Source organism: Cupressus sempervirens, chromosome 3 (genome assembly GCF_028749045.1).
Source record: "Cupressus sempervirens isolate cs-2001-9-10 chromosome 3, ASM2874904v1, whole genome shotgun sequence".
NCBI lineage: Eukaryota > Viridiplantae > Streptophyta > Pinopsida > Cupressales > Cupressaceae > Cupressus > Cupressus sempervirens.
In genome coordinates this window covers 488,426,602-488,437,425 of record NC_143120.1, presented here as the reverse complement: position 1 = coordinate 488,437,425, position 10,824 = coordinate 488,426,602, and the positions used below count along the sequence as shown (strand labels likewise).

The 10,824-nt window shown below is 34.6% G+C and overlaps 1 protein-coding gene across 1 annotated transcript in view; it reads left to right on the top strand.

The window, feature by feature from the left end:
- The first annotated feature begins 3,714 nt into the window (after positions 1-3,714).
- PTAC2 (plastid transcriptionally active 2) overlaps positions 3,715-10,824 on the top strand; it is a 66,334-nt gene continuing 59,224 nt past the window's right edge. The window contains exons 1-2 of the mRNA XM_089820469.1: positions 3,715-5,573; positions 5,737-6,149. Of these exons, the coding sequence (XP_089676595.1) occupies positions 4,065-5,573; positions 5,737-6,149 (1,922 nt within the window). The 5' untranslated portion in view covers positions 3,715-4,064. The remainder of the gene's footprint in view (positions 5,574-5,736; positions 6,150-10,824) is intronic.

Below are 10,824 nucleotides of genomic sequence, written 5' to 3'. Positions count from 1 at the left end.
GTTTGGAAATTCCTCATCTAGAGGACTATATGACTTGGTCAGTAGGGAGTCTCAAATCCACCAATGTTTCAAAATAGCCTATTTTATACATCAAAGACCAAGAAATTTTTGATAAATTGTGTCTAGACATGAAGAAGCATTTGAATTTCTTTCTTAGATGACATAAGATTATTAAAGATAGGAGCAACTAGGAAGAAGTTTTATTTAATTCTATGGGGGCAGAGATTCCTCCAACTATGGATTGCAAAAGCTGTCAACGATATGAAGTCCAACTTCCTTATCTCCATAAAGCAACCAAACTTAACAATAAAAAAGGTGCTAGGGCAGGGACAAGGCGGTATATTATATATACAGATTTAGAATCCAATGAGGACATCATTGTCATCAAGCCACATCACAAGTAAGGGCCTTGGTGTATTTGCTGATATCCAGTATATCTCAAGGTCTTCTAGAAAATATGGTTTTAGTTTGAGGATTCCCTCTTAAATCTACCAAACACTATTATGTTTTGGTTGTACTCTTTATACCCTCTATAAATTAGAAATCTTAGCACCTATACTTAGATTTCCTAAGTTAGAATATGATTTGTGTATATATCTCTTCCTCTGTGTATATACAGTCGATATCTAGGGCAAATTTTTCTTTCTCTAGGAACCTTGTGCCATGTAGCTTCTTCCTAGAATTTTGAACCTAGTGGATATGTAGTTCCTCTTTTTACAGGTACATAGTCCTCAAACTCACAAGTGTAATATAAAATATGATTATATTGAGATGCCAATTTTGAACTAGTCACTATAAATGTAATACAATTTCCTTAATAAAGGCTCAAATTTATAGTAGAAATTCTAGTATCATGACCAGACTTAATGGTTGTCTGGTAAATTTGCTTGACTTCCATAGCTTTGGCCCAATGGTTTTCTATTAATTTTCTAAATCAGGAATTTAAAATTCAATACGGTGCTTATTCTATTAAATGTATTATGTTGGAGCTAAGTTCAAATATATTAAATCTAGTCTATGCATGTTTTTGGGGTTCTTAAACACATTGAGACTAATCGATTCTGTAGAGTCTCATTTTACATAGCTTAAGATATAAAACATAAAAGAGAATAAAATAATGAAAAGGATAAAAAGTACAAAGCATAATGCTCGGGCATCAAAATGAATATGAAGGTAATAAAACAAATTTAAATCTAAAGTGGGATAGTTAAACATGGAACATAATTCCTAAAATTCTAGGACTTTCAATTATAAATAATAACATAATCTTCATTATATAGCTGACTTCATAAATTAGATAAGAATTTAGCAATATTTCAATAGCTCACACAGTTAACTGTTTATTGAATTAATAAAGGAAATAAATAAGTAAAATAATAAAACTAAGAAATATCATGTCTAGTAAATTAAACTAAGAAAGTGTCATAATAATCTAATTTGAAAATTCTAAATCAACATAATTTTATGAAAAAGATTGCAAGCCTGAGAAAACCTATGAATTAGTAATGATAAATCAATATTTCATAGACATTTAGTCAATTCAAGTCTTAAAACTATAAAAGGGAAGACAATTAAAAGCTTCATTAGTTAATAAACTTAAGAATCTAACTATATTAGACTGTAAGATTCTATGGAAATAATGACAAAAGACTCAAGGAAATAATCTAAACGAAAAGAAAATATATGAATTTCAAATCTTCTATTAATAATCAAAAAATATTTATAAAAGGTTAGCAAAGAATAACACTAAAACTAAAATAAAATATTTATTTATAAAACTTAATTTAATTCAATTAACCAAATTACTTGAAACTTATCCCAAAAAGCATTTAGAGTAATGTCTCTTCTCTTACTAAAAGATTAAGATTTTGCTAACAATGATCTTGCCAAGACAAGTTGTTTTGCAGCTCTACCTAAAAGGAAGGAATTGTACATCATGAAACCTTAGCCACACGATGGACATAGTCATAGCTTGTAGCACATTGAAATGAGTGGGACTATCATAGTTCAATTTTTATTAGAAAACGCTCGTTACTTGATGCATAAAGAGGCCTTATAAATCAAAATTTTTATCAGAAATTATAAGACATCATGTGATAAAGGGATCATATAATCATTCATACAAAATGTAAAGGATGAAATTCCTTCCTAAGAACCCAATTATGATAGGGGCACATGTATCAAAACTTAAACTTTTCTAGATGCTTGGTTTGTCATTCATCAAAATCTGAAAACTGGGGTATGCCCCTTTTAATTCTGTATTCATGTATATGACTTTGTCCTAGATAGGACTAGAGGTTTTCTTCTCTGTTTTTTCCTACCAATGCCTATTTGAATGAAGACTTCGTAATATTTTTATTTAGTATAATCTACAGAGCTTCAACCTTTTACTAATAAAAAATAAAAAAATAAAATAAAAATAAGTATTTTTTTTTATTAAATAAAAATATCAGAATTAAAATAAATAATAATAAGATATCTAAATCTCTAGAATACTAAATAAAATAGATTTGTATGAAATAAAATAGATTTGTATTAATTGAAAAAATATGTTTAATTTAAATTTTCGCAATAAAACTAAAAAAGAATTATCATTTTTTAAAATATTAAAATAATAAATATAAATTATCTATTTTATTAAATAAAAGTACAAAAATTAGAATGAATAATATAAGACTCTTTATTCTCTAAAATAATAAATAAAATAAAAAATCTTCTATTTATTTATTATTTTGAATTTTCCTAAAAACTATGCATAAATCTAGTCATGTGTTGAACTTCTACCTATAAATATATGGCTAAAGTATTTCAAATAACCACAAATTTGAAAAAATTCACATAAGAAAGGTATTTAACATTTTCCTATGAACAAAGTAAAGAGTGTTGAAGCTTATAAAGGAAAATCACTCTTGTTTCAATACATCCATGCCAAATAACAAGGGAGACAAGAAGACTTTATCTTAGAGGTGTCTTCAATGTCACAATGAAGGAAAATGGACTTGATGCTCTCTATAAATTTGCGAAGCAAGATAGTGTATAGTGGTTTTCCTTGGAATTTTTACTAGTTGAGAAGGTTGAGATACCTTTCATTTTCTTGTTTCTTGAACTATTAGGTCCATATACGATGACAAGAATTTGTGACAGAGTAACCTCTTTATTGGTCAACTCTATTTTCCATGCCATGACTATAGGAGTCAAGAAAACTCTTTGATTGGGGCAAATAATGCACACAGTAGGCATTACCTAGATAATCTGTTCAATTTACACATTTGAGCATGTATAATGTGTTCAATTTTACACATTTGGACATGTAGGTAGTTAAGTTAAAATATGTACACAATTGTCTATCGACTATTCCCTTGCAACTCATATGGCATAAGTTCTAGTATATGTTTTGACACCGACTCTTCAATAATGATGCTCTATAATGACAAGTTTTTGTTTGCACAACTCTACAAATTAAATATTCAATTTTTATGATTGATACATTTGACGTAGAATATATTTATAGTAGTTATCATATATTTGATTATTTTCGAACACAATCGTTCAAGAATAGATATATTAGAGGAAGGTTTATTCATACACGTGAATCTTTTCCTTACAGAGACATCCATACGGAGCAATTCATTTTTGTGTCTTCCAAAACTTTTATGGAATTTTTAAAGATTCAGTCTGTGGCCCTACATAATAATAAAGTTGCGGATTAGAATCGGTTGGGGGAATGGGGAGCGTAATTTCATCCTTACTGTAAAAAATGTTGGTCAAGAGTGGGAGGTCGAGATTGAACATATAGATAACATGGAGTAAAACCCAAACAACAGTATATTTTGCTGATTAAATTTACGTGTTTCTTTTAACGCCATCCTTGCGTGAGCTCTTCGCAACATAGATATGGGAATTCTATAAGACGGCGCATTTTAAACCAGAGATTTGTCTCCCTAGTGCACCTTGCTTATTGACTGGTATTTGCCATGTGTTGGAGAAATGATTGAGTTTGAGGCAGAAAAAGATATACAATGAGTACAGCTAGTTAGCAGAAGGCTCAAAATAGTAACAGAGGAATGTCGTACCATATTGTGAGATTGGATCCCCAGCCAGTATGTGCAAATCTTCATTTGAAACAGCCCGAACAATCAGGTTCGGTGCCCAAATGGAAGAAAAGGCATGCCAATCTCTCCACCTTGGGTAAGTTGTCAAAACCCCCGTGTGGATGTAGGATTGTCAAGGAGGGAAATTCTCTTCTTTATTTTAGCTCATTAAAGCCCAGTAGAAGAGGTTTAGGGCAATTACATGTCGCCAAATTTTCGAGGGAAAGCCAATCGGTTACGAGAAATCCTTCACCTTTTGTAGAGAAAGGAAAATATAGCTACGACGTGGAGACTGTAATAAATAAGCTTAGTAGCTTAGCTCCTCGTGGTAGTGTAGCCAGATGCTTGGAGCCCCACAAAAAGAAACTTTCATTGAATGACTTCTCTTTCATTTTCAGAGAATTTGCGCAGAGAGGGGACTGGCAGAGGACTCTCAGGCTGTTTAAGTATATGCAGAGGCAACAGTGGTGCAAACCCAATGAGCATATCTATACAATTGTGATTGGGATTTTGGGCAGGGAGGGGCTGCTTGACAAATGCTCTGAGATTTTTGAGGAAATGCCTGAGCAGGGTGTGGATTGGGATGCATATTCCTTCACAGCATTGATAAATGCTTATGGTCGGAATGGGCAGTACGAGACCTCACTTCATCTGCTTGCCAGGATGAAAAGGGAGAAGATAACTCCCAATCTTATCACATTCAATACTATCATAAATGCGTGTGCCAAAGGTGGATACGATTGGGAAGGCTTGTTGGGCCTATTTGCGGAAATGAGGCATAAAGGGATTCAACCAGATATTATTACTTATAATACTTTGCTGGGTGCTTGTGCCAGCCGGGGCTTATACAATGAGGCTGAGATGGTTTTTAGGACAATGAATGAGGCTGGCATTGTTCCGAATTCATTTACTTATACTTATCTGGTAGAAACGTTTGCGCAGGCAGCTTTACTTGACAGAGTTCCGGAACTTTTTGGAGAGATGGAATTGGCGGGCAATTTTCCAGACGTTACTGCATATAATCTGCTGTTGGAGGCCTATGCAAAGTCTGGTACCGTCAAGAAAGCTGTGGGTGTTTTTAGGCAAATGCAAAATGCAGGGTGTACCCCGAATTCTTCAACATATAGTACTTTATTAAGTTGCTATGGGAAAAGTGGGCAATATGATGATGTAAGAGAGCTTTTTCTTTCTATGAAGGCAAGCAGTACTGAACCTGACGTTGTTACTTACAATATCCTTATTGATGTTTTTGGAAAAGGAGGCTATTACCAGGAGGTCATTTCACTTTTCCATGACATGGTGCGGGAAAATGTAGAACCTCTGATGGAAACCTACAATGGGATAATGCTTGCTTGTGCAAGGGGTGGCCTGCACGAAGATGCAAAGCAAATCCTGAAGCACATGCAAAATAGGGGAATAGTACCCAGTGTGGAAGTTTTTAACAGAATTATTGATGCCTATGGAAGTGCGGCACTTTATGAGGTAATTTTCACTGCTTTCCCCCCCTTAAAGTGTGTGCTTTCTTCATTTGTACATAGACGAAATAAATTACATTTTTCTGCAATTTCAATATTGCTGGAAGCATCTTTTATGCAATTCCAGTTTTTGTTGTGAGAGACTGTCTAATAGAAAAGTTTGACATCAGGATGCCATTGTTGTATTTAACACCATGAATGTGGTTGGAAGTGAGCCAAATGAAGAAACGTACAACTCTATTATAGAGATGTATGCTAGAGGAGCACTTGATGTTGAAGCCTATGCATTCTTTGACAGAATGGATGAGGCTGGCATGGACGCCTATCTTGAGACACAGAATGCATTGATTGAATCATCTGGGAGGGTTGGTGACTTCGATGACGGGATAGAGATATTTGATTATATGCAGCAATCATATAGTAATTTGGACCATCAGACCTACGAGGCAATATTAAATCTTTATTGCATAGCAGGCATGGCTGAAGAAGGCAGAACTCTATTCATGGAAATAAAAGAAAGAGGATTGGTGCCAAGTGTTGTATCATATTGCCTCATGCTATCAATGTATGCGAGGTTGAGCAGGTTAGCTCCATTCCTTAAGTTTTCCTTTTTTATTTTTGTATTAAATAGTTGTTATAATGTCCCTTCAATATTGTAATGGCAAACCCTGATTTTTATTTCTTAATTTTCAATTGAAAATGGAATGTGCCATCATATATTTACGTTTTAAAATGTAAATTTCTGGTTTATGAAGTACCTTAACTGCTGTTGAAAACTTTAGAACAAACCCTGGGCAGAAAATAATTAAAGTTCTCCAAAAATAATACTTTTTAATTGTCAAAATGTTCATAAAACTTTACAGCCTTTTAGACAATATTTAATTGAACCTTTTGCACTTACAAGCTACTTATAGTGTGGTACAGTTGTATGGCATTGCATTAGAAGTCTGAAAAGTTGTACCACTGCTGCTAGGAAGATACAGTGTGACTGAAATTGATATGCAGACCCATCTTGATGCTAATTTCTCTCACAAATGATAATTAATATTACTTTATGCCCTTGAATGGAATGGCTGGTTAGAGATCTCAACAAAAGTGCTAATAAAAATTCAGATCTGCCTTGGAAACATCAGCATCATGTCATAAGTCAGGAGTTTTCTTCTTCCAAGTCTGGCATTCTACTTCAAATTGTTGATTGCTGAAAAAGATGTCTGGAAGAGCACAAACCACAGCTGATGTGGCTGTTTAAATGCCCAAAATGTCTAGTTTTCTAATTTAACAGTGGCATGCAGCTAGGGTTGATTGGAAATGTGGTAAACAATTTAGACCCAGCACTTTTGATGCACAGTAGCTCTCCAAAATCTTGTAAGATAATCTAGAAACCCTCAAATATGATAAGGCAACAAAAAAAAGATTTTTACTTTCAAAACACTGTAGTGTCATTGTAGTGAATTGAAAATATCTTCAAATCCTCCACAAATAAACAAAATCATGATTCTCGGGTGAAACCACCCACAGCTGGAAACTGTAGAACTTATTTCAGATTATATTGTAAAACTAAATTATCAAATGAAAGATATAAGAGAAGCACCGTGAGACCAAGAGACAAAGCAAAAGAATAAACCGTGGCAAGTAATGCTACTAGGCTCTACTACCCTAATCCAGCCACATGAATCTGAAACTAGTTACATTCTTTAACGCCCCAACCCTAAGGAATTTCCAAACCCTTATTCAAGAGCACCAACTCCTACAAATGTGAGCACCTACTCAATTTCTCTCATGTATCAACTTTTACAATTTGAGCATCAGCTCAATCTGATTCAAAGTACCAATTACATGTCCAACTGAAAATATTAATAATTCAGAGTTACATCTCTGTTTTTTAACTTCAAAACTTTTGTCAAATATCGCTCAACAGATTGGTAAAACAATCATTTAGATCGCTCACTAGGAGGATTGGTAAAACAATCATTTACACTGCTCACTGGGAAGAATGTACCAGGAAATATACATATATAATAGATCATTCCAATGCCTTAGAAAACTTTAACTAGTTTAAGAACTGTATAATAATGAATTTAAGCAATCACACAGATTGTTATAAATGTGTGTAAATCAAAGTTATCAATCAGAATGATATTCCTGTATAACTGAAGTGAATCACCTGAAATTGATCCTCTCTATATCTGATATCAATCGATAGATAAAACATCTGGGTGTCTAAAACTTAGAACATTAAATGAGAATATAATACCTGAAAACCTGAGAATCATTCTCTCTAGTTTTATGCATATTCAGAACTTCATATACTTCTCAGCTTCTGTTCAAATACATACATGATGTCTGTCAACAACTGACGGTTACTCTTCCTTCAAAACATATATGTTTATCACATTTGTAAATACTTCTTAAGCCTCTGACTAATGTCGATCTCTTCCAGCAGACACACATATCTAATCTGCAATTGTATATATCAATATGTCATTACTCAAGACTTGTTCAATTTCTTTTTATTTTTTCCATACCCTTAACTTGTTTCAATCTATCTTTAGAGAGTTTCAGAGATAAAATGATAACATATATCTTATATATTTTTGGGGGATCATTGTGCTGTATTTCTCAGTAAGAGCAAGTTGTATATATAAGTATCGGTACAACCTCCAAGCTACTTCCAATTGCGAACCTGTTGTTGATGTGACTTTTCAACCAAACCACCGAACTCTTTAAACAAAACATATTTGTTTACACAGGAGCAGTTTAATGTAATAAATGATACAAAATGATATTGTCTTTTCCAAAATTTTTAACTTATATTAAAGAAACAGTGTCAGTTTTTATACTTGTCCTGTCCTCATATCCACATGTTTAACTGAAAACTGTAACATGCTATTTTCCTAACCATAATTGACAATTATATTATTGTTGAAAAATACGTTGCTTTCCATATTCACATGAAAGACAGTTATAACAAATATTTTACATATTTATATGAAAGAGGGTTAATGGCTATAACAGAATAACTGAAATATCTTCAGCAAACAAATGAAAGAGTATTCATAACTAACTATTACTTGATGGAAAGAGAGATCATTCAATACTATCGAAATATGAAGCAAATCCTGACTTTGTCTTGTGCAAGTCCTGGCATGTTTTGGAGAGGAGAAGCATTGTCAGAGGCTTAACCTCCCAACCGTGGACCCTAAGTATCCCCACACAATCTCAACTGAGAAAGGCCCTCCTTGTGTGGGATTAGGCATGGGACACCACTTGTCTTGCCACCTGAGCATCCTGGTGTTAAGAGTGTCAGCTATACAACCGGCTAGGCTATGGAGTCCTTTCCATCAATCCATCTATCCGACTGCAAGCTGTCCTGACCTGTAGTGATCATAGTAGCAAGCATTGCCACTAACCTATCTTGGCCAAGGATTTGCATGGGCACTTTGTATCCGATCACCCATTGCTCGACTTGACGAACAAGACTTATACCTATTGACTGCCATGAGCTGACTCAGTTTAATATGTTTTCTTATGTTTATTAATGTTTAATTTGTTACTGATTTCACCTCTTGTCTTGCAGCTATCTACCCACAATCAAATATTACCAACCCACACCCTTCATCTCGACCTTGTTGGTCATCCTTGATGAATCACTGTGTGGTGTCATAAATTTTGGCATAATTTGTTTGAATATAATCAAGACCTTTCTGTCCAGCCTGGGCCTAAGATAGATATTGAAAAGATCCCAAAGCAATACAAAATAATAAAGTAAACTCACTGTGAAAGTGCCTGTTTTCATCTCAGAGGCATATTGTTTATACCCCCTGAATAAGAATGCACAGTTTTAGTTTCTTTTCCAAATTATTTGAAGTTCTGAAATGAATTCAAGTTAACATATAGCAGGTAAAGCAGTCATGAAGTGAGACCCATTGTATTTACTTTAAGCAATCACATTGGATATCTTCAACATATGAAAAACACCTAGCTCGACTGACAGTATTCATATAATTTATAAATTCATTCATGTAGCATGCTCGAACTAGAGCTCCAAATCAAACAAATAAGAACAGATAATGCAGAAAAAATTGCATGACTTGTGATGGGGACACAACCCAAGAACAAAATGGACACAACAGAAAAAAAGGGAAATTGTATTAACTGAAAATAAGCTAGTACATTCAGTACAGAGAAAATAAACTCCAAGACATGCCTTAAGGGCTTACAATAGCATAAATGTGGAGATAATTTCTCCTATCAGTACCTCCTCTCAAACTCCACTCCGAATTGCCTTTTACAATGCCAGGAATCTCCTTAAATAGACCCCAGAGGGTTAAGGACTAGGAATACATTCTAAAAGGTGCTAGTAGGCATCCACCGACCAAATAGAAGGCTCCAGAAGCTGTGTTAGAAGTCGGCGCAAATCTAGAAGAACCCAGAAACGGTAACCGAACTTTCGGGAAGCATAAGTTTTGAACCGTAGCTTCGATTGACGAACCGTTTACATTTCCGGAAAGCTCTCGAAGCGCTCTATAGCCCTATGGACAGTTTCGCTCATCTCCCATTTTTCGGCCCTTTTCGAAGTCATTTAATGCCCCTAACTTGACTTTGAAGCATTCTTAGGAGGTCTCCAAAACTCGAAAAACTGCAATAACTTTCAAACCGTGGGGCCTTTTGACCTGATTCTTTTTCTGGAATGCTCTAAATTACAATTACATTCATCTGGCCAATTCACACCTTCTAGTTCACCAAAATGATTGCCCAATTACATGCTTCTATTTTTTCGAGATTTTCTAGCACACTGATAGTGGAACTGTGAGAGTTGGAACCTTTATTTGACCCAAATGGGTGCCCAAAAATGAAAACACATGAAACAGAAACTAAGTCTAAGTACATTTTTTTTGGGTGACACAGGATTGCCCTTATACCTCTGGATGCTCCTGCATCAGACACCCAGGGTAGATTGAAAAGTGACCCTGTCACTTTATGAATGGTAGAGGAAATCCCAAATGGGAAACCTCAGCTGCTGAAATCCAAGTTGAGTCCTCGATCGGTCGTCCTTTCCATTTGACCAAATACTCTTCATACTGCCTGTTTCTGGTACTCCTACCCACACGATGATCTAGAATGTCTTCTATCTCCTCCTTCTTAGAAGCAGGAATTGGACATGGCTCTAACACCAGCTCCTCATCTGCACCATCATCATGATACTCTGTTAAATCTGTAATGTTGAAAATGGCAGAAATGTGAATACCATCTGGCAG